Here is a 23,896-nt window from a genome sequence, read left to right as displayed (position 1 = left end):
GGGAAACTTCGGTGTCCCACGGAGAGAGCTTTCTCTCTCTTTTTCACCTTCCCAGTCATTGACTCTGAAAACTCCCGCAGTCTTCACTGCGCTTTGGTCCTCGAAGCTGGAACAAACCAAAAGGCTAAGAAAACCTGTCCATGGCTTGAGTTCAGTCATATGCAGAGATGTTGCAAGCGGAAAGTGTCTGGAAAAGCATGGGTGGAGAATGAAGAAATCACCATGCTTGGTAGGTGATAGGGAGTAGATGAAGGCAACAATTTGGCCTACCCTCTCTCCTGCACCCAGGCTCAGACACATCAAAACCAAGGTCCTGCCCAAGACCCAAATGCCAACTTCTTCCCTGCTTCATCGCGCTAAGAGGTTCCCTCTGGCTGCATTTCTACCCTGCTAACTTCCCTGATATGCCCCATATCAAAGACCATGGGATGAGACGTTAAACAGTATTACAGTAGAGAAATCAACTGGGACGGGCTGTCCAGCTTGCCTTGGCAGCCTTAAAAGCAGTTGAATGTCCCCAGCAGCTTGAACTCCAGCAGAAAAGCCCGGCAAGGGAGGTAGCTGGGAACAAAATGATGTTTACACATCACTGGTCTCCACCTAAGACCTGGCCGAGATTTACCATCCCCAGCTGGGGGGACGCTGTCAGGCCCGACCATGTTGACAGTGTCCTTTTAATGAATCCTTGGGAACCAGGGCCCAGCACCTGAGCAATCGCTAGACAGCCTGCGTGGCTGCGAGCCCAGATCTACTGCTCCTACGAAAATCCCTAATGAGAGAAAGATGCTGCCATCGCTGGCCCCGCGCTCTGTTTACAGACACTGTCTGGCAGCACAGCACGGTCTCTACCGTTTGGCTTCTGTTGGCGGGGGGAGAGGGAGGAGGGAGGTGAGTCAGCCCTTGGCCCCTTGCTCCTGAACAGCGATCGCTAATGCAATTATCCCAGCGCGGCCGAAGCGCCGTGAGATCCCGCAGCAAACAAAGCTGAGCCTCTTTCCCCACTAAACATCTGGGCAGCTGCTGCCACTCGAGTGAAGGCAGATGCTCTCTGCTATTCTGGGCAGGGCGTTCCCATCCAGAAAGCCTGCCCGGTGCCTGTGTGCTCCCTGCCCTCCGAGCTGCCCAGGCACTACGGGCAGCCCCTCGCCTCCCCGGGACCGGGCAGGTGCACGGGGCAGGCAGTCCCCTGGCCCATGGGTGGGCTGGGTGGTGTAACCCCATTGTTTAGGGACCAGGATCTTGGCAGGGGCTGGGCTGTGGTTGCGGAGCTATTGGGGATGGAGACAACGGTGCAGCTGCCTCTGGTGTGCATCGCACTGGTGCTTGCCCAAACCCCTTCCTTTGCAGCGCTGTGTAGGGGAGTCCAAAATGACCTCAGCCCCCAGGGCTGTGGCAGGGCCATCCAGAGGAGCAGAGCCCTTACTAACCCCTCCGGGTGCAGGCAGCAGGGCCCAGGCCGGGCAGTTTCCGCACTGCAGGAGCACCCTGCAGCCCCCCTGCCGTTCTACACACCCCACGTGCCGCACCAAGCTCCAGCACCACCCGTCCCAGCCACTGTGCCAACTCCATTAATTGCTTTCCTTAACAGCACTCAGATAATTTGCAGCCCTGATTTCCCCCTCCGCCTGAGCAACGCTTGCCCACGTGAGCACAGCCCCACTCTGCTGGTTCCCATCTGCTGGGACTTTCACAGACCTGCCTTTTGCTCTAAGCAGGACGATGAGAGCCCAGGGCTTGAAACTCGCCCATAAATGTGGCGTTGCAATGCCCTGCCCCAACAAGACCCTGCTCGGAATGGACACTGATAACAATAATGAAGTAAAGCCATAATTACTCAGCATGTTCAGACTTTGCCAGCCGGTGGGGAGAGCTGACCTACAGCCCAGCAGCCCCATGGGGAGGCTGCAGCACTGCCTCTGGGGACCCCACGGTCCATCTCCTGCCCTGGCACAGCGCAGGGGATGTGTGCGGGGTCACAGCAGTACTTGAGCACTTTTTAGGGGTGCATTGTGAGACCTGCCCCAGCCGAGACTGTCATACTCACGTTTGATGCAGCGGTTTGTGCCGGGAGCCGTGGTCCATCCTGGGCAGCACTGTCTGCCGCAGACATTTGGCCTAAGCAGAGAGACAAAGCAGCATGGTTAGGAGAAGGGAAGCTGAGGTCTCTCTGCAGCCAGCACCTCTGAGTCACCCGTAAAATTATTTCCTGCAGCATCTGATATTTCCTTCCAGATGGACCAGCAGCTGAGATCAAAACCAATGGGACAAGGGCTGAGTTGTTTAAGTGCTTGGAAAAGAAACCCCCAAGGACTATGTGAATGCTGCAGTGTGAGCGATCCCTCGGGGAGTATCTCTCTTTTGAACTGGCATTATGCTGGGTTCCTGGCACAGCACTCAGAGGAACCATTTTCCTCCTGAGAGCAATTGGAGGCCAGTGCCCTGCGATCATTAAAGATCTCACGGCACTTCATGGTATTGGGGTGTAAATCGGGCCTGACTCCAACTTTGGTCATAGCATCTCGCCTCCGCAAGTGTCCCGAGCTGCTTCGGCTGAAGACAACGCTTCATTCTCCGCCTAACTGCTGCCGCCTGTTGCTGTTCATTGCTCAACCCCACCCCGGGAGGGACGGCACGCCAGCAGCCGCATTGGCCACTTGCTCTCCCTTCGCAAGCACCCCAGTCCCGCATTTGTTATCTGTCTCTGGTGCAGCAACCCCAGGGACTGGGGACTCTCCGATGCTATGGAATTTGTGCCTGCTTGACATGCACGGTGCCACACTAACTCCAGGATGCTCATATCATTCCCATGGTGGTTAATACCAGCACTTTGCTGCAACAACTTTTTGGCTGCCTTTGCATAAACAACGTCCTCCCCACCTCTCCCTTATGATGTGTTTTCAGGTAGTGATCACTGCCAACATACAGCTATCAATCAGAGACAGTGCTGTGCCTCCAAGAGGTGCTCTGCAATGCCCAAGCAGGCAGCTAATCCCACTCCCTCTGGTCATATCTCATATTTACACATCTATAATGAGAAGGAATAACAAGTTGCAGGTTGCTCTCCAAGCATATTTACTTATCATGGAGGGAAGGTTTTAGGAACATGTAACTTTTGCATGTCTAGGTAGATGAGAGAGTACAGTCACCCAAAGATAAAATGTTAGAAATAGGCAGCCTGAAAGCTCTGGAAAGCCTCTGGAAATGAAGTGGGGAGCGTGGTTTATTTCTAACGCGGGACAAGGCAGTTGGAGCTGCTGACAGAATTTACAGGAACCATGGAAACATGCACATTTGTCTTCTGGATTGACTTTCACATGAACACAGCAGGGTCAGAAGATGATCCTGCTCTGAACCGGCATCCCCGTGACTCCTGCATCCACATGGCATGAGATGAGACTCCAGAAGTGCCAGAGCTCAAGCTGTGGGGTTCACGTTTTAGGAGAGCCAAAGACGGTGGGTAGCAGGCATGCCAAGGATTGTTCTGGTGTTCATGAATGAAGCTGCCTGTAGAGATACAAGTGCTCCACGTGGGAAGGGGAAGTGGCCTGAGAAGCCACGTCATTTGTAAAGTGTTATCCAGCCCTTAAGGATCAACATTTTATTAACCTGGGTAGATTTTTACAGGGAGAAAGCACTTAAATTCCCTTGGTGTGACTTCCTGCAAACAGAACAAGCCAAAGTAATCCTTGCATCCACTCACATCTGCTCTGGCTGGGCTAGAGCACTGATTTCCAGCTTTTCTCTGTCAACTCAAAGAGATCTGTGGTTCTTTAAGACATCCCCAGAAAGTACCCAAGGAAAGCCAACTTTCCTTTACTTACTGCATAAGAGCCCATGAAAGGCCTTAAACTTTTAAAAGATGTCCAGATCGGTAAAGAGAGAAAACCACTGAGCTGGAGCAGGTCTTTAGGCAATTACGGTCTGCTGAGGGACTCCACTCCAAGCAGCAGCATAAGCATCTTCCCTTAGACTGTCACAGCTCCCATTCTCCCCTTGGCATGGCTGAAATACACCTTGCAAGTCACACTCAGCCGGTCTGTTCAAAGAGCAAAGCCCTTCCCCTTTCCTACCTCAACTTACTGACATAATCAGAGCCTGTTTCTTGTAGGCAAAATAACTACCTTCTCCAGAGAAGCTGTTTTGGCCTTGAATCACACTATTAGTTCTTCATGGGATTAAAGTTCAAGTTTTATCTACATCTCTTACACACATGCTGGAGGGAGCATGCCGCTAGCTGCTCTCAATGCAAACAGCGAGCCAGAGGTTGTAGGAAGAAAGGTATGAGACTAAAACAGACAGGGGCCCCAGCCCGAGCAGACAAGATCACTCCTGAAAGCATGAAACCCCTGTTGGGTTCGGCACAAAGCTCTCATTAACAGAGTCACTCTGTGTCACTGCCAACTCCAGACGTGAGCTGCCAACCCCAGGTGAAGGGAGATGCTAGCACAAGGGAGGTGCTAGCACCAGGGCGATGCTCCTCGAGGGAAGACAGCCCAGAATGCGCAGAGGAGAGCAACCTGGCAGGGACGCCCTCGGAGGCAGGAGCAGAGAGTGGACAGGAATGTCCCTTCCTTCCATAATCTCCTGGATGAGCAGATGGGCAGAGATGGAGGCAGGGAGGACCTCCAGGACTGGCAGTGAGCACTTAGGAGGAGCAACGTGTAGGTAGTACTGGAGGGCAGAGAAGGACCACAACTATTTCCCAATGAAAGCCCAGTGAGCAGGACCTCACATAGCATGGGGCGTCAGGTGAGCAAGGGCATCAGCAATGGCAAAACAACTATGGGGGCTTTGCCACATGGGACCCAGTCCTGAGCACGTCTGGTTCAACTTAAAAGCCTTTAGTTGACATTTGCATGGCTTGAACGCCATGCGGTTTTCACTGCCTTACAAAGAATTTAGAATGAATCCTGGGAGGTTTAAGGAGCATGGCATGTTTACAGCCTGGAGGGACTGTGCTTGGGAGAGTGGTGACCCCCAGCTGCGTTCGTCCTGCTGCAGGTGCCATCACCATCACTTTGGGCAAAGATGCAGTTCAAGCATGAGCCACCTGAGGGGCACATCCAGTCCTGGGCCTCTCCATCCAGTCCTGCTTCTGGAGAACAAAACAAGTGGCAGGGTCCCTCCAGGTCTGGTGTCACTGTCCCGGGGTGGCTGCTGGGAAGCTACCTGTACGCACTGAGCAGCCCCCGTCACCCCCCATCGCACAGGGAACAGGGGCTTCCAAGGCAGCAGGCAGAGCTGCCCAGCAAGGGGACCCGCTGGGTGCCATGATGCACCAAGCCCCCAGCAGACTTAACAATGACGTGAGACAAAGCCACACTCATAACTTTGAAGCGCTCGGCTGCCGCACAAGGTTGAGCAGCCAGGCTGCCTCCTGCTTACCCACCCCTTGAAACTGGAAGCACGGCAGCAGGGAGAGGGGAGCAGGACTCTCGCCGTCATCCTGGGGTGCAGAGGGACCAGAGGATGGGTGGGCATGTGCAGGGGTCAGCAGGTCTCCCAGGTGGAAAGAAGCTCAACACAGCCCCAGAGCAGAGCAGAGCAGAAGACGTGTCCTCACACAGGTCTCCCAAGCTGAAGTCCAATTGAACACTCACACTAGGTCATGCTGCACAGGGATGCCCTATTCCCAGCCCTGTCGCTAATGCCAAAACAAGCCTTGGGCAAACCATCTGTCTTCCCTATCTCTGGCTCCTTACCAGTGGAATAGGTTAATTAACGTATTTACTGTCCCAAGGGCCAGAAATGAAACATTGTTGGGGACATTCCCAGGCACTGGGACTTGATTGCCTGTAACACTGGACTGCTAGAGGGCTCATGGGCCACTTAGCACCTTCCAAAATAGTTCCCAGCCCAGCTCAGACCGGAGCAGACAGACACCATTTTCAATAGCCAGTTTCCCCTTTTTGGAGAGAAAGGGGGTTGAATAGCTCAGACAGCTGAATAGCCACAGTGCCCGAGAAAGCGCTAAGGAATAGCTCACTAGTGCAGATGTGGGCCTTCGGGTTTGCCTTTCTGTCAAAATGCAGGGTGAGGCACTGGATCCACATCTCAGCCCCTTCCTCGAGTGCCAGGTATGCCCTGAGGTCTCCAAACAGCACAGGCAGCAGTAAGCAACTGCAAACCAAGCTTGCTCCTCACTCCGCAGCTAGCATGCACCATCCGTGCCCTGGTGTAGTCCCAGGCATGTTGTGAGAGCTTGATGCACAGGAGGTGTCAGGTACTACTCACTGGCCTGCTCCTTTTCTGGGACAGGCATCTCCCTGACACCCCTCACAGAGCTGAAGCCAGTGCCATGAAGCCTCCCTACATCCAGAAGTACCATTCACAGCCCTGACTGGGCCATAGCACCAGCAGAACCTGCAACTTGGGCAAAGGAGCTGCAGCAAGCCAGCCCTTCATCACCTGCTTTGCTGCAGCAGCCAGAGGCCACCGTCAGGATCAGGCCCCCGCTGTGCAAAGTGGTACCCTGGGTGATACAAGCCTGCAAGATCTTGCAGTGTTCTCTGAAACCAGAGCCAAGCAACTGTAACAAGCATTAGGGGGAAGGAAAAGAAGAAAACAGTAGTAAGATGATGGCTCTGCATAGTTTCAGCATGTGCACAGCCTCAGCGATGATCACATACTCTTTCTGAAGCGTTCAGTAGAACCATTTTTTTCACCATTTATTTTAACAGCAATCTATGCATCATCTTTCAACTTCATGCAGCACTCTGTGCTGCCAGATATGCTGACTCCATTCAGGTCATTTACAGCATCCTTGCAGAAGGCCGGGGGGACCATTAGATCATCAGGTCTGCCTTTCTACTGCAGGACAGTGAACTTCATCCAACTACATATGAAATATTTGCAGTCAGACCCAATGAAGAACATTAGCAAAAGGCTGCTGGCATCGATGAGCCACTGAAAATCCTCTGCCAAGTCCACATCAGCATTAACTGCCTCCGCTCCTGAGCAGTCCTATACATACACTGCAGCGAGAACCTATATCCCACAAAGCCTGGGTAAACCACGACTATACAGCCACAGACAGTGTCTACAACAATTAACAGCAATTAAACAAGAACTGGGTTACAGAACACACAAAAAGAAAGTGGGAGGGAGAAGGAGAGATTGTGGGACTCCCAGCCTGTTACCTGGGGAGCCTCACATGCCCCTGAAAATTGTCCAGGCAGGTACCAGAAGTGGAGGCTTATCGAGACTATTCTCCCATTACCCACCCTCCTCTGATTTTGTGCACATCACCTGAGGATCATCACTGGGACCCACCCTCCCAGGCCCGGGGCAGAGGAACGAGGTGGGTCACATCATAGGGGACACGAATTAGGGATGCATCCAGCACACGACTACAGCCATAGGTGTCGCGTGTCAGCGCTTGGGAGCTCCCTACCCCACCACACTCAGGAGGAAAATTTTTCCATGGGCCAGAAGCTGCATCGATGAACCTATAAACACTTTAAACATCAGACTGAACGCACTGGACTGGGAAGGCACCTGCTCCATGGCAGTGGGGACTGGTGTGTGTCTGCAAACCAGTCGGGGGGGCTGGGGAAACAGGCAGGTTAAGCAGAGCACAGCAAAGCAGAGATGCTTTGGGGGCTGGACTGTTTTCCTCGCTCAGCATTAGGAGACAGTAATTTTCTGCAATATTTGCTGTAGTGTCAAAAGTCACCTCACAATGAGCCACCAGGAGAAAATACTAAAACCCAGCCCTTGCAAGACTTGCGGTTGGACACATTCATGGAGGGGTGGGAGCAGGTCCCACCTGCAACAAGGTCAGTCATGAGCAGGGTGGCAGACACATCCAAACGGTCCCCAAGAAAAAAACTCAACTTTGGGTACGCGACTATCAAACAAAGAAAGAAAATAATTATCCAGAAAAGGATATAGCGCCAATAAACGGGTTTTTCAAGAACAGGACTGTGCAAGGCCCCTGGAGGTACCAGCAGAGAACTCTGACTGGGGAATCAGGAAAGGCAACCCACGCAGGAGTTGAGATTTTAAGCCAAAGTAACAGTATAAATAAATAGCGCCGGGGTTGAATGCAGCCTGCAAAGCTACCTGAGTAAGGGAAAATGAAGGCTGTCATACTAGAGAGTAGTAGGAGTTCAGTGTAAATAGAAGAACAGAAAATATCCCACCTGGCAAAAAAATGAAACATCATGAAATGAAGTTTTTTAGGGGCCCTGAGTTTCCTGGATGGAAATGTGTCCGGTGCAGCAAGGGACGTAAGAAGATGGATGAGGTGGAAGGACGGAGTCTCACCAAATGGCTGGAGGCAGCCGCAGCTAGCTTTCCATGAGGAGTAACGCCATGTGGTTACTCACGGACAATTATTTCAGCTAGGCTTTCTCATAAGCTCCGAAGACAGTAGATCATAGAGAAGTTTAAAATGTGCTGATTTGGACTCCAGAAGAAATGGAAAGCTCCTGATGACAAGCCATTATATGCATGTTCCAGAGTTCAGGTTCTTGGGGATCAGAGCAAGCCCCATATCCCCAGCCCTTACCTTCCAGGGCAGCGCGGAGGCAGAGAGCGCAGCACAGCCCGCACGGGGAACACAGCACCAAGGCACAGCTCTTCCTTCTGCTAAGCTTGCGGGCAACGGCGCTCTCCGATACCCCGGGAAGCCAAATCTAGCTGATAACAGGTCAACAGAGCCTAAGTGCTGGATCAACCATCCCCTTTCACATCCTTGATTAAGGGATGAAAGAAAGCTACTGGCAAAGAGGTTCAGCACTCTTCTGAACATAGGGTGAACCTTGGGGCTGCCCACCCGCTCCTGATAGTGGTGCGGGCCAGCTGTTGTCACCGGAGGCAGCTGCAGCCTTAAAACCTGGTAGAGAGTATTCAGGGTGGTCAGTGAAAAGAAACGGGCTACATCTCAGATGCCGCCAATCCAACTGAACTGCCACATGATCCCGAAGCAACGCTGACAACACTCTGACTGGAGAAAGGGTAAAATCCTCCTGAGGCCAAAAAACCCCAAACCTGCCTGAGGAAGACTGGATCTTCCCAAGACTCTCCCTCTGGGCAGCTGGCAAACCAAGGCTAATGGACCGGGTAAGCCAAAATCTGCTAAAGACCTACCTGCCGTTGAGTAGCTGCTAGTGATAAATACTTTGCATAACAAACATAATGGGAAGAAGAACAAGTTTGGGTTTACTGCTTCTGCGGATTTGTTGTAGGAAAATACACAGAGGGGACATCTCTGTCTAAATTTTGCAGGGAGGCAAGTATGGGAGAGAGAAACCTCAGGGATTAAGCTGCCTTCTGTATTCTAGTGAAGCTCCCCACCTGATGTTAGCAGAGAAAGTTTCTGCCCGTGCCAGAGGGCAGTAAGCCCAGAGCCTGCCTTCTGTGTCCCCCCGGCACGGAGAGCGGGCACGCGCTGCCGCACGGGTCGGTCAAACTGCCTGCACGACAGCTTCAGTAGCCCGTCCCCGCTGGCAGAGGAGCTCATCACGAGGGGCATCAGCCACGGGGCAGCAGAGAGGGAAGGGCAGAGGAGGGGGCCCGGGGCCGAAGGGTACATCAGCACCGCGCCAGACGTCCCGCTCGCAGGCTCCCCTCGCAGCGGAGCAGCTGGCCTTGCCATATGATCTCCCCTCCACCTCCACAGGGCTGTAGCCAGAGACTGGAGCTGGAAGCGGCCCTGCCAGGCAAGTCATAGGAAGCCTCCCCCGGCTGAGCCAGCTGAAGCCATGGGAAGCTGCGGCGCGGAGTGCTTACAAGGGGCCCATTATGGGAGGAAGGAGCCAAGAGGCCAGGTACCTGTAGCAAGAGCGCCAGCAGCCAGACTCCGTCCTCCGGAGCCAAGCGAGCCCCTCCAGCCTCTCCCGCCACCCACGTACCGTGGCCACGCCGCCTCTCCCCCCGTGGCAGCCCCCCAGCCCGCACGCTTTCTGGGACGGCCGCAGGCAGCCGCGGAGAGCGGCGGGCTGACACCCGCCGCGCCGCGCCGCGGTCGGAGCTGCCGGAGCCCTGGTGCGTCGGTGGAAGGGCATCGCGCCCCGCACGCTCGTGAGCCACGCACCCCCACGCGACAGGCAGCCGGCAAGACGGCGCCCCGCCCGCCCGGCACCCGCACACGCGTGCGTGCACAGGGATGCACGCGCACGCCGACGGATCGCGAGGGCAGCGCGATCGCCCGCGGCACGTGCGGGACAGATGCGCGGCACGAGAGCGAGCACCGGGCGGGCCCCCGCTCTGCTGCGGGCCCCCGCTCTGCTGCGGGCCCGGGCCCGCTGCCAGAGGCGGCCGGGGGCCGCCCGGCCCGAGCCCCCCGCACGGCAGCCCCGGGACCGCCCCGGGCGCAGGGGACAGGGCAGGGGACGCGGGGCGGCGCCCGCGGGGGCGCAGCACGGGGCTCAGGACGGGACCCGGCCCCTCCGCCCGGGGCTCCCCGGCGCCGGGAGCGCCGGGGCTGGCGCTACGCGCCCCCAGCAAGGCTCCCCCCGGCCGCAGCACTTACCCCGCCATCCTCCCTCTGCCGCTCGGCTCCTGCGCCCGGGGCACGACCCGGGCTTTCAGCCCGCCGCCCTGCCGCTGGCGGGCGGGGTCCAGCCTGGTCCTCTGCCCCGGGCCGGCCCCGAGCCCGCCATCGCCCGCAGGCAGCCCGCGGTCGGGACGCTGCCTCCGGCCGTCGCCGCCGCTCGGGCTCCCGGCGGCGGCCGCGGAGCCCCGGTCCACGTGGAGGGCGGCGGGGAGGGGCCGTGCCGGCGGGGGGGGTCCGGGCGCCGGGGACAGGCTGCGCGCCGTGCCCGCCGCCCCCAGGGCAGCCCCCCGGCCCCGCGGCCGCGCCGCCCCCCCGCTCCCCGGCTCCAGCCTGGCCGCGGAGTCGGGGCGGCAGCCGGCGAAGCCCAGGAGGACGGCGAAGGCGAGCGGCAGGAGGCGGGCGGCGGCGCCCCGCATGGTGTCAGCCGGCGGCGGGGGCAGACGGGCGGCGCGGGGCGCTCAGCGGCCGGCGGGCATCCTCCGGCGGCGCGGGGCAGCGGGGACCGCCGGCTCTCCGCCCCCCGCTCACCGCCCCATCCCGCTCCGGGGCTCCGCCGGGACCTGCCGCCCACCGGGGCCGGGGGCGCAGGCAGCAGGGCCGAGGCAGGGGCGCGGGCAGCCGAGCGGCTCCCGCAGGAGGAGGGAGAGGAGGAGGAAGGCGGCCGGCCCCGCTCGCCGGGCTGCCAGCGAGCTCCCGCGCTCCGCAGGCAGCTCCGAGCACCTTCGCGCCTGCCTCTGGCACTGGCAGCGCCTGGAGGGGATGGAGGGTTTTATTTTTGGAAACCTCCCCCTTTTGTGTCTTTTTGATGCTGACATCCCCCCTCTCCAGAGGACACGGCTCGGCCCCCCTCTTAGGAGAGGAGACATTCCAGCAACACCCACTTTGGCAAAGGGAAACAAACTACAACAGAGAAGCCTTAACCCCTGCCTGGCCGGGGAGACCCGTCCGCCGCCTGCCCGGGAGCCGGCGTGCGGCCCCGGCGCCCTCCCTGCCGCCCGGCCCGCCCCGAGCCGCCGGCTCCCGCCGCGGCTGGGAGCGCCCGGGGAAGGCGGAGCAGCCCGGGCGCGGGGCGCCCGGAGCAGGAGGCACGGATGCCGGAGGAATACACCGCCGCCCCCAGCAGCTGGGGACTTGTGGAGCTGCCTCGGCAGCATCAGCCCTCTTGCTGCTATTGATCGCATCTCCCGGGAGAAAGGCACGGCAATGGGAAGAGCCTTATTTGCCATCCCACCCGGGCTACAGAGCTCGCAGACCCCCTCAAGCCCAACTCAGGGCTTTATACTCTTGCTTGTATAGGCCCAGGCTAGAAAAGGACCCACCTAAAAGCTCCAAGTCTTTCAGCTAAGAGAGCTCTTCCAGGAGACATCCACCAGCTTAGAGTAGATGTCCATCCCTCTCACCATCTCTCTCTGCATGGGCACCTGGAGGTCGAGGGATGACTTGAAATGCGTGCTTTATATGCACTGAGAAAGACTGAGGGGAGAGTAGGAGGAGGGAGAAGGGGGGGCAGAAATCCCCTTTCAGCCACACACATCAGCTTGGCCTTGTCCTCTGCCACATCTCTGCTGCTCTCTGCTGCCCTTGGCCATCTCAGGCAGGGAGCAAATCCTTCCAGGGGAGGGCAGGCTCACTCCCAGCCCAGCAATACAGTATATTTGGGGTGGTCTCATTCTGGCCCAGAGTGGTGGCTCTGAACTTGGTGGGTGGCTCAAGACCTCTCACTGCATCTCTGTGCGCAAGGAGGCAGAGGGCACCACAGGTGCTCACGGGAAGGAGATGCTCACCGGCGTGTGTCTTGCAGTGGGTCCTGTGGCCAGTAACACTTATCAACCCAGTTTCATCATGCCAAGCTCAGGCAGATGAAAGGCGTACCTCACTCGGCATCCTGACCCAAGCACAGCGGCTGGACGCCCACGAGAGAACAGGAGGTACTCTGCGTGTGCAGAGAGTGATCCTTTGGGTGTACCCTCACACCTTCCAGCAGACCGCGGAGTAGGGGCTCCTTCAGTCAGATGCTGCAGCTTGGCCACTGGATTTAAAAGGCAAATTGTCATATCAGCCCGTGAATTTATCTAATCTCTTTTGTCCCTTTTGATGTGTAGGGTGGCTGCCACATAGAACACAGGCTCTCCTCCCATGCCCGCCGCTCCCCCAGCTCCTTAAGGACCCCATCCCATGGACACTCCTCTCCTACCAGCCTCTCCCACTGCAGGTGCCGCCTCCCCTGACCCTCACCAAGCCATCTGCTTCCCAAACACCTCGTGGCAGAGGGGTCCAGCACCCCCAGTGCCTTCTCTCTGGCCTCCAGCAGTTGCACTCCTAACATCTCTCCCATTTGAAACCAGTGGCTCCAGCTCCCTTCTTCCCACTGCCCCCTGCCTTTTAGGCCCACTTGGACCACAGACATGCCCTCTCTGGGATGGGAGTGCTGCTGCCTGCCCTCTGGGGTGCGGAGGAGCCAGGAAAGGAGCAGAAGAACAGGGAATGAATCCCCCCAAAACCACACAGGGTGTGGAGCAGAACAGGACCCTGGTGCATCCCCTCCAGCCGGGGCCCTGCAAGTGAGGGAGAGGGGAGGTAATTTGGCAGGTGAGCAAGTGCGAGGGGAGCAATGGGGCTGAGTGGGTTTGAGCTTTGACCTTGGTGCTGGCAGCTGGCTTACAGGGCAGCGGTGTCGGAGGAAGTACCAGCGAGTGCTTTGGCACTCCCTGGGATGCCATCAGCTCGCCTGCCCGCCCCAACGGGGCAGAGCCACCGCTTGGGCAGGAGCTTGCATGGCCCTGGATGCCGTGAGCAGTGCCCAATAACAGCCGTGGCTTGTTTCTTTGTTCTGAGGAAGAGGAATGTCCTTTCCATCCTCACCTAATTACTTTCTTATGCAGCAGTGGAAAGAATGCTTGTGCCTAAACCTGACACGAGAAAATTATCAACGCCATAAACAAAGCCATAAACAAAGCAGCCGAGAGCCTGGGCAGTGCTCGAAGCTAGAGCAGGCTTAGTCGGGGTGCAAGTGGATTCCTCCTCCCTGGAGGCACTGCATCAACCCTGGGAAGAAGGAAACTTGCGGCATTCCTAGGGGACTGCATCTCCGCAGAAGCCTGCACTCGGGGCCCTGATGGCAGCGGGGCTGCCGAAGCCTATGCCTCCCCAACAGGGCCAGGGAATGAGATGTGCAAACCCAAGGAAGCCATCGACGGCCCTCCAGTAACTCTCGCAGCTGCGCCTAACTGCAGCGGAGCCCAGCCTGGGGAGCTGGCATCCCTGCTCAAATCAGCTTCACTCCGTGTTTACGCTAACCCCCCTGGAGCTGGACACTGAGCTCCTTCCAGCCTCACACATGCAAACACTCGTTTGCTTTTGCAGGGACATGCCGGTGCTGTTAGATCCCACGCAAGTGCTGCGGCAGAGCAGGGGCCAGCCAAGGGCTTTGAGCCCTGGCCCCACCACCCCAGGGCTGCCCGGCACAGGGGATGCAGGCACAGGCTCAGACACCTGGGGAGGGGAGCGATTGCATCCCCGGTGCAGGTGGGTGATGCGCAGGTGCTCAGGCACGGGCTCGCTGCCTCCCAGCCCCATGGGTCATTTCATACTCAGCCATCCCTGAAAACAAACCCACTAAAAATGGAGAAGCACAGGGGAGTTGTAGTGTGGGCTGGGCATCAGCGTGCCGCTCGGTGGGGGCTCAGCAGGCAAACATGAAATACCTCCTTCCTCAGGAACTCATGCAGGCGGAGTTCAGACAGTCGGCCTGCTCGCCGCTGAGATCAAACCCGCGCCCAGGGAGAGAGATCAGCAGTGGAGAGAGGATGGGGCAGCAAGCCAGTGAGCAGGGTTTGATAGCCCAGCCCCTGGCAGCAGGGAGTGCAGGGCTCCTCTGGGGGAGCGAGTGAGCTGCAGGTGGGCAGCTCAAAGTGCTCTTTGGTGCTTTCACTTCCCCTTAATACACCGCACAAGCTTCTAGGCAGCAGAGATTGCACCGGAGGAGAGGCCGAGGGCAGACACAGCTGCAGCACCTCTCCAAGTCCATGCTTTCCAGGGCCAGGGCACCGAGGTGAATGAGGCAGACCTGGAAGCCAGCACAGAAAGCAAGGGGCTCATCAGACCCTGCAGAGGCAAGGAGCAAGGGTGGACTGTGCTGACAGCATGGCCCTTCTCGCCTGCTGCCGCTATGGCAGAGGAGGAGTAGTGCTTGGGCAGCTGAGGATCAAAGCTGTGGGGTCAGAGGCGGAGGGGTCAAGGTGGGCTGTGCCCTGGAGAGATGAGCATGAGTCAGGTCTCCTTGAGCCCTCTTGAAGGACAGGGAGAAGGGGCTCTGCAGGACTGCGCTGATGGGGGTCCCTCTGCGCCAGGACCCCTCATTCCCCTACCCGTTGTGTCCGCACCACCTCTGCACTAACCCCTTGGGGGGTAGCACCTGGGGGCCATGCTTCCAGGGCCAGTTGGCCCCCAGATGTGGCTCCTGGCACCATATCCTTTAGATGAATTAGCCCCTTTTCTTCCTCTTCAGAAGGGTTCACAACCCACATGTGCTTCTTCCTCCGCTGTGAGCAGACCCCTAACGCGCTGCAGATGGGACACATTCCACGGATTCAGGAGCTGCCTGCAGCTCCCGCAGAGGAAGAAGGAGCACTCCCCCACTCAGGGCTGAAGGGCAGGGGAAGGCTGACCAGCCCCACCGGCTTAAAAATCAGGGTGCAGAGCACAAGTCACAGTTTATCTGAAAAGAGCCATCTCACACTATGAGGGAGGACACAGCAGCCCAGGAGGCTGGATGCAGAAACAACTTCGAGGCAGCAGCGCAGAAACACCTCTGGAGAGGACCTCTGTAACCATGGGCATCAGAGAGGCACGAAAAGCAGCTTCTGAATTTGCAAGCACAGCCAGAAAATCCTCCACAGACACCATTCCCACCCCTCGCCTTTGCCATGAGATACACACAGCTTGGCATATTCATGCTTACGGCACCCAGAGAAGGAAACGTTCCCACCGGACAGACAAGCCGCTCCAGCCAGACACACAGCCTGGCCCTCCAGCCACCTCCAGCCACTCTTGGTGCATCCCTCAGAGCCTTGGGATACATCCCGGCCTCTCCCTGTGAGGAGGACGCCAGCAGGCAGCTGAGAGCCGTGTAAACGACAGTTTGTTGTCAGAAAACAGAAGAGAAACTGTCCAGCAGCTCCTAGTCAAAAGCCAAGGTCTGCTGATTTTATTGTTCCTTCTGCTTTCATTTAACCAGGACCATCTCTGAGATGGAGGAGGGAGCCACAGACCAGCCAAGTGGGTGTCCCACAACTGGACTCCTTGGTCGTGCTGTTGTCTAAACATATGTCTGTGCATTACCAAGCGCTGAGACCACACGCTGGAAAAGAGGTTACAACAGGCGACGAAAACATGCCGCTAGGAAGAAGAAACCTGGAGAGCGGGACCAGATGGCAGAGCCCAAGGGATGGGAGTGCAGAGTGAGGCAGAGAGGAGGTTGCTGTGGGCTGCTGCTGCGGAAAGGCTCTGGTGGGGCTGGGTGCAGAGCACAGCTGGTTCCTTATTTATCCATCACACTATTTCAAGCAACTCTTCAGGAGGCAAAAAAAAACCCAACCCTCAGCTAGAATGTGACTCATGCAGAGCTACAGCAGCTCAGGGGAACCTGTCCATTTATAATTAATGAAGTCCTGTTTGCAATGATCCGACTGCAATCTCCCCTCTCCCCAGGAGGTGGGTCTGGCCTCTCTGCTTCTTCGATACCTGCGGCTGGAACCGCAACATGGCGGGGAGAGGGGCCTGGAAACCAGGAAAGGCTGAGCGTCCCCGAGGAGCACAGAGGCTGCCCTGACCAGGAAACCCATTCCATCACGCGTTCCCTGCAGGAGCAAGCCTGCTCAGGACATCAACCTGACAGGGGACTTCAACCGGAGCGCTCATTAGTCAGCTGTCCTCACTAAGGGAGGAAAGGAAAGAAGGAAGCAGAACCTCGTGCCATTTTTAAGGGCCGTGACCCACAAAGAGGGAGTGCTCCCCACGTGGTCGAGGCACTGTTCAGAGGAGTGTGGAAAGGGCTCTGTAAATTGCCATAACCTTCTCCTCCCATTTTCACTGGGGTCTTAACGCCAGGAGGCTTTTCCTGAGGCAGCCATCAAACATCAGCTTGTCACAGGCTGGAAGGGAAAAGGGAAGCGGGAGCAGCAGCTTGAGAATATGTAGGGAGTGTGGGGTGCTCTCGTCAGTGGAAAGTCTCCCTTCCTGGTGTCTGGTACCACTTCACAGGCAGCACTTCCCAATTTGGCCACAACCTGCAGAAGAGAAAAGATAGAGATCCAAGCAAGATGACCCAACAGCAAGGACAGAAGAAACCAGGCAATCCCCAGACCTTGCTGAAGAAGCTCTTCCTGAGAAATTCCTCCCACACTGAACGTCTCTCAAAAGCACCACATTTCCTTTGCATTATCTTAAACAAAAAAAAGACCAGAAAAAACAAACCTGAATCAAACTTTGAATTCTACTGAGTGTTTGGGATTAAAGTCATTTCATTCCTGCTTCTGATTCCAAAGCAATCTTCCTAAAAAGGAACAACTCTCATTTCCTTCAAGTTGCTGTTCCTTCCTTAAGACCCTCACCCTGGCTGCCCAAGGCATGGGGAACTTGGACTGGAAGTCCTTCAGCCCATCAGCTTTGCACATCAGAGGAAAACTGATGATGGCCACACAGATCCTGAAGTGGGAATGATCGATGAGGCTAATGTTGTATCTGTATTTTAGTTTGGTTACTCTGCCATCCTGAAATTGCAGGCCTACTCCCCATCACAGGATTTTAGGTGCTTTCCTACCAATTTGGGCACTGGAATGGCTGCGTGAGCAGTGATCTCAGCTCATTACAATGCAGTGATTTCAAGTGGATGTTTAATAGCTTATTAATAAGTGAATCTTAGGGAACTGCAACAAATGGCAATTATTAGGTGGCTTGTGTTAGAGCTAAAGTAGTCAGTCATCAAGCAATAGACTAGTTCATTGGCACTTTACAGCCCCACTGGGTAATTTTTGGGATTAGGCTGAGTACCCAATTTCCCAGCTATGACTTCATAGGCTGGGAATCCAGCTCTCCAGTGACATCACAGCTCCAGAAGTCTCCCTCACCAGTTGCCATGCTGACTCTGCTCTCACCCACTCTACACATAGGTGTGGCGCACCCAGAACCTTAACTAAGAATAACAAGGAATGAGAGTTTAACAAGGAAATAAATGCAGGGCAACGGCAGAGAAGATGAGCAAAGCCCCTTTCCATGCCGCACCACATCAGGTCGTCATCTTCTGAGAAGAGCAAGGGGCTTGAGATGGGGAAGCATCCACTTCCCACCCAGACAGAGGCCACGCCAGGCGCAGAACAAAAATCCATGACAGGGTTACAGACATGGCTCTCATGATTTTCCTGTCTCCCAGAACTGTTTTTGGAGCTCAGGGCAGAAGCAGAGATGATATAAGCCTGCTCTCTCTACCGATGATTACCTCTGCCTCCGTGCCGAGCTCTGGCACGCGCTTTCAGGCCATGCCTCTGCCTTCCCTCCCTCTCCTCTTCCTTTCTTTCATCTGGGCTGAGCAGGCAAGGCAGCCTCACACAGCTCAAGCACGCAGCAGTGCCAAGAGCCCGGGTGGCCACCTGCGCTCCCTTGAGGCTGGCAAGCCCCAACGGCAGGGGTGGTGGCCAAGAAGGCAGCTGGCACCGCAGATGCGGGAGAGACCTTCTCTTTCCTCCCTCCCAGAGCCTGGCCCTGTGCATCCCTGAGCCAAGGGGAGCATGTTCTGGAGGGTGGCATGGCTGAAGGAGGCGGGGAGCTGCCGATGCCCCTGTGGAACATCGCCACAGCAGCATCAGAACCGCCTGCTCAAGGCTGCGCGAGCTAGGCTGATATACAGGCAACTGCTGCTGCAGATGAGCAGGAAGAAGGCAGGCAGGGGTGCGGAGCAGGACAGGTACTTGCACAAGCCAGAAGTGCAATCTGTGAGCAGATGAAAATGAAGGAACAGCACCAGCTTGCCTTATGCCCGCCAGAAGGGACAAGGGGATGCTGAAGGCTCCTGGCTGGGCACAGAGCACGGCCAGGGCCACCCCAGGTGCAGGAGAAAGCGCTGTCTGTGGGGGCCCCTCTCAATGCCACTTTGGTCTCTTGTTCTATAAGGGGATGGGACTGATGCAGCCCTTGGCTTTCCTCAGCACTGCCCCTGGCCTGAGTTACCCTTGTCTTGCTGCCCACTTTCATGAAAGGCAGCTGCCCCTATGGCATGTGCTGCCTACCTTGCTGCTCTCAGTCAGGCTCTGCTTTCCTGCAAGCTTTGGTCATCTCTGCAGGGGCTCTGGAGGGTATGAACATCACTGACAAAGCCTTTAGGCTATACAAATCACTCAGCAGTACCAGTGGAGCTAAAATCCTATGTGAGAGCAGGTTTGGGGGTGGGGAGGGATAGGCCAGCAGTGTGGCTCTCACCTCTGAGCCTGCAGGTACCATGAGCAGCTAAGGCGGTGTGGTATCAGCACCTCACGCCCGCCTCGTCCCTGCCATCCACAGGCTTCCTGCCAGCCTGCACCCAGGGCTGGTGCTGTCTCTGGCAACCCACTGCTGCTGCCCATCCTCCCACTGGGACTGCACTTCTCCCCAGCACAGCTTTCGGGAGCCAGATCCAGGCCCAGCAGCAGGACACCTTCCCCAGCCCAGGGGGGATGCCCGCTTTTCAGGCCAAAGGCGCACATGAGCTTTGGCCCAAGAAAGCAGCTGCCCCATTTCAGCTCCCCTGGCAATGCCGGTGGGGAGCTGCTGTGACCTGCAGTGCCTCCCAGACCACAAAGTGGCTGGAGAGGTTGAGGCAAACCACAGAAGATACCACAGAGGCTGGTGGCCAGCTCTAGCCCTGTGCTCATTCACCAGGACAGATCCAACCAAGGCTGATGCACTCACAGATGCATCCAGGTTGCCCATACAACCAGGGCAACCTCTCCTGAGATGGTTCCAGTGCTGCTAAGCACAGGCTGGGGGCTGAAGGATATTCTGGCATGCCCCTTTCTTCCCTCACAGTCTGACTCTGAGTTGCCATGAACTAAGGCTGACCTACAGCTCTCTGCCTCACCTGTCCCTGCCCCGGTATCCATATCCTATATGGCACCAGCCCCTTGGCCCCTGCTCAGCTCAAGCCTCCAGCTGGCTTTGAGGCCACTGCTAGAAACATTATAGCACACCTGTTCTTCAGATGAGGGTTTACAGCCAAGGCTAGCACATCTGGATTGTAAAATAGACATTTGGAAGTTTATCAACATGTTTCCAAACAGTCTGGGTATGGCAGAGGCTCTGTCTCAGTGCTTTAGTGGAGGAAGCAGCTGGGCTGAAAGGATGGTTCGGTGCCCTTCTCACGCCCCGTGCAGGCCGGGCCAAGCCCCACACACCCACCCCAGAAACCGAACTGCCTCTTCCTGACACCGGTGGTCCAGGAAGCCGTGTCAGCAAGGCTCTAGGAGGGAAATGGGGAAGTGAAATCCAGTGCCCTTCCCACCCCAGAACCCGCTGACGCAGCTGCACCGAGCCTAGACTTCAGCCAAACACCTCCTAGAAACACCGCCTGCTCAGAAAATTGGTGGGGAATCTGCACCATATGCACTAGGATGGGGGAAAACTGAGTCCATCAGCTCAGTCCTGTGCAAAAGCTCAGCTGCCAACAGCCTCCAGGGCTTTCACTCTCAGCAAAGTCCTGATCAGCAGCAGCATCAAGCTGCCACTAATGGGTTTGTCAGCACCAAGCAGATCTAAAGGAGTAACGTGGCCCGCTGCCCTGAGTTGTTTCACGTGCACAGCCCCTTTCATCGTATTAGTTTCTCAGATGTGCAGCTCTCACGCCCGTGCTAACAACAGACCTCCCACGCAAGCATTCAGTAACATACTCTGATTTTGGTCTCTTCCCAGCCATCCCTCGCCAACAGAAACACAGCTGATACTTCAAGGGTGTGAGTGACACAGAGACAAGAGATGCAGAAGACCTGTAAAGCTGATGGAGCAGGAGGTAGCTCTGCCCCCACAGTGCAGGAAAGCTTTGGTAATGTGGTAGTGGTTGCTTCCCACAAGATCTTCAGATGGCCTAGGTCTAAGTTCACAGCAGCTGATTAACAATCCTTCTCCTGATAGTAAAGCAAAGCAAAGCGATACTAGATATACACGTGCTCTCCAAAACAGCTCCTCCCCTCATTCTCACCCAGCAATAGCCTAGCTGGCAGGACCTCCTCTCATCTCCTTCCATTTTGCTGGTCCACCTGCAGGTGAAGGCAACGTTCCTGTCCTGCAGTACTGACTGCCATGCTACGCCCTCATCACCCCTGAAGGACAGACCACTCTGCTAACCCAGTGGCTGAGCACTGCACAAATGTCTACAGGAACTGGCAAAGGTGGCACAAAAGGAGACACTTCTTTCAAGCTGGATCAGTCTCTCCACCTCTCTGCAATGCAGTAGACTATAAATGTATTTATACCTATTTTACAGCCCTTTGGAGGCTTGGGCAGACCTGGATTCTTTCATCATCTCCACCTGAGTGAATCTCTTCCCTCTCTAACCCACGTGCTGTCAGTAATATTGAGCTACCTCTTTAGAGGCACTAATTCAAAGTGATTCCAACCTCAGAGCACTCAGTGGAGGAGGCTGGGGAGAGACAAGGGTGTGAAGGTCAGGGGTAACACTGAACCTTCAAACGCTGTACCTGCAGCGATGGAGATGCAAATGCATTTCTATAGCACTTTGTACTCAGCCAGGTTCTTCATCCTTATGTATCTGCTTCAAAAGCCTGGTGCTGGGGCTGTAGAGCTGCCAAAAAATCCTGGAAATAAGAGCAACCTGACTTAGGTAAACGCATGGAAGAGCATCAGCATAGAGAGACCTGACAACTTCTCAACAGAGCCCATGACAACGGGGCCTGCGTTCAGCCCTGGCTCTGATGCAGGCTTCTTCTGTGATCTCAGATGAACCATCCAGCTTCAGCCCTCAGGTACAAAGTGGAAAAGAGACCACCCCACACACCCACTCTGTGTTTGCCCATATCCTTGCTGGACCCTCTGGCACCAGGGTGAGCCACGTTACGTGGAACAAAGGGCATACTGTCGCAGAAAATGTCTGAATTCATGCGAGAGCTGTATGCACACCACTGCTTAAAGAAAACAAGCAGGTTTAGCTGCACCTACCATTGAGCACGTATAATGCTGTAATAAGTCCGTGCTAGGGCCACATTTGTTCCCGAGTACTTCTGCCATGGTTGGGCAGGAGGCCAACTACCTCCTCCCAGAAAAAAAAAAAAAAAGTTGCAGAAACGACGAGCATCAGAAATAGTGGGGATGGAGAAAAACAGTAACGAAATGAGAAGGAGGAGATGGAGCTGGATCGGTCGTGTCCTGAGGGGGAAACCGACGGAAGACTGCGCTGTGGCCCTTGACTCCAGAGCACGCAGCCGCGGACCGAAGTGGAAGAACGATGTTCGCGCCTTGTGTGCCTCCTGGCACTGAGAGAATTCAGATTCAGATCAGATCAGATCAGACTTCTGCCATAGGACCTGGAGAACCTGCAAAGGTGCTAGCAGCGATTCAGGACAAGAGGCACTGCAAGACGCAACAGAGGAGAACGGGCTGGAAAATAAGGAGAGAAAGGGGATTCAAAACATCATTTGGATCTTACCAAGTGAATTCCCCACTCGCATCTAGATGTGCCAGTGGGCCCATCTGCCCAGACAATCCCAGACTGTATTTTTACCGACAGAGGAGGCAACACAGCTTTGTGTTTCTCAGTAAATTGAGCTGGTCACCTCTAAGCTTCTAGGTCCGTGGGTCTGCTGTCTCTTCCTCCCCCCTGGAGCACAAATCTGACCCCCACCCCAGGCCCTCCCTCCCCGAGGCAGCCAGGTCGTGCTCATGACAGCCAGCGCTTTGTTCAGCGGCTAAGCCAACACTTCCTCCCGAGGGAGAGCGTGACTCCGCAGCGGCAAAGGTCAAGTGTGCTCTTCCCAAAGCCAAGGATTTGCCTTTGCCCCTTAATCCAGGCTGCGATCTCACAGCCGGCATAGAGCTTCTCCCGAGGCCGGGAATGCAGCCTTTGTGGGCAGAGGAAGGAGCACGCCTGGAGCACAGGTACAAGGGGAGAGACCGAACATCTGCCCTTCACCACAAGCCTTCGGGGCACCAACGAGGAGGCAGCTAGAAAAACAAACCCCCACCAGATACTTCATCAGTATTTTGTGAAATAAGGATGCTCAGGGCCACGTCTGGGTGGGTTTTTGAACCCCTTCGAGGCTCCACAGCCTCCCTGGGCAGCCTGCTCCAGCATCGTTCACTCTGATCTGACCTCTAACACAGGTAGCCATCAGCCACCTTTGCTGTGATGGGTTTGATCACCATCAGAGGAGCTGGGAGTGCCTCTCCTGGGGACGTGATGCCCGTGGACCCGCACAATGCTCTTGGCTGCACCTCCTGGCTCCAGTCCCCAAGGGACTCCCTCAACCCCCAGGTTACAAGGCTGTGTTCAAGAGGCTAAGCCCGAAGCAAAAGGGGGGTGTCCCCCTCGCTGGCACTGACCACACAAACACAGTGATAGCAGATCCAGTCCTTGCCATTTCCCTCCATTTCTTGCTTTCTGTTCAAGGCGGGGGGGGGGGGGGGGGGGGGGCGGGGACACGGACAGGGGGACATCATTTGGCAGGAAGACTTTCTTCTTTCAGAGTCAATTGCCTCCGAGATTGAGGAGGATTAACCCTACAGTCCCTCCATAAACACCAGACTCCCCCACGGCCATCCCCCCCACCAGCCCCACAGTCAGCACGCATCCATGAGGATCCCGGGCCCACAAGCCTGTTTTCACGGATCTGTGCCATTTTACCTCCCGGTGCTTTTCTGGTTCTCATTATCTCTGCAGAGCTGATGACATTTAGACATTTCATCTCCCTGGAGGCTTTTTCTGGCACTTTAAGCTTGATTTATGCAATGCAGCCGTGGCCGTCATGATCACCCACACTCACCTCTGGCTTGTTAACACCCTGGCTGGCCAAGGACCCTTCCCCTCCCACCGGCAGATCCGAACCAGGCTGAACCTCTGCGCCCACCAGAGTTAAAGCCTTGGCAGCTTTCTCCTCCTATCCCTTTCCCTCTCATTCATCGCTGGTCATCAATCACAGCAGCCTCTTTCCACGGGGGACCTGCCTCCACAGACCCAGACCTGCCCCTGCAGCTGCCAGGCGAAATCCCAGGGGCAGGCGCTGAACAAGGGCAAACCCAATTAGCAGTTGTTGGGTAACGCTACCAATAACCTTAGCCTGGTCATTAACCCCAGCTGCTCGGAGGGCATCACCAGCTTGGGATCCCTCCTCAGCCCAGCGGGATGCTTCTGGTGGGGGA

The 23,896-nt window shown here is 56.2% G+C and overlaps 2 protein-coding genes across 4 annotated transcripts in view; both read right to left on the bottom strand.

The window, feature by feature from the left end:
- The window catches only part of LTBP2 (latent transforming growth factor beta binding protein 2), a gene marked incomplete at its 5' end in the record, with an annotated part of 72,828 nt that extends 61,911 nt beyond the window's left edge, over positions 1 to 10,917 (bottom strand). For both annotated transcript variants that reach the window (XM_082318469.1, XM_082318470.1), the window contains 2 exons: positions 2,045 to 2,115; positions 10,478 to 10,917. In XM_082318469.1, the coding sequence (XP_082174595.1) occupies positions 2,045 to 2,115; positions 10,478 to 10,917 (511 nt within the window). The remainder of the gene's footprint in view (positions 1 to 2,044; positions 2,116 to 10,477) is intronic.
- A 4,829-nt stretch (positions 10,918 to 15,746) lies between these two features.
- AREL1 (apoptosis resistant E3 ubiquitin protein ligase 1) overlaps positions 15,747 to 23,896 on the bottom strand; it is a 41,011-nt gene continuing 32,861 nt past the window's right edge. The window contains exons 21-23 of one of the 2 annotated variants that reach the window (XR_014228893.1): positions 21,701 to 22,138; positions 21,223 to 21,339; positions 15,747 to 16,788 (exon numbers count right to left, since the gene is read on the bottom strand). The gene's annotated coding sequence lies outside the window, so the exon portion shown is untranslated. The remainder of the gene's footprint in view (positions 16,789 to 21,222; positions 21,340 to 21,700; positions 22,139 to 23,896) is intronic. The other variant, XR_014228894.1, reaches the window with a different exon arrangement.

The sequence above is a fragment of the Platalea leucorodia genome (genome assembly GCF_965183815.1).
Source record: "Platalea leucorodia genome assembly, chromosome: 7".
Classification (NCBI taxonomy): Eukaryota; Metazoa; Chordata; class Aves; order Pelecaniformes; family Threskiornithidae; genus Platalea; species Platalea leucorodia.
This window is presented reverse-complemented; position numbering and strand designations above follow the sequence as displayed.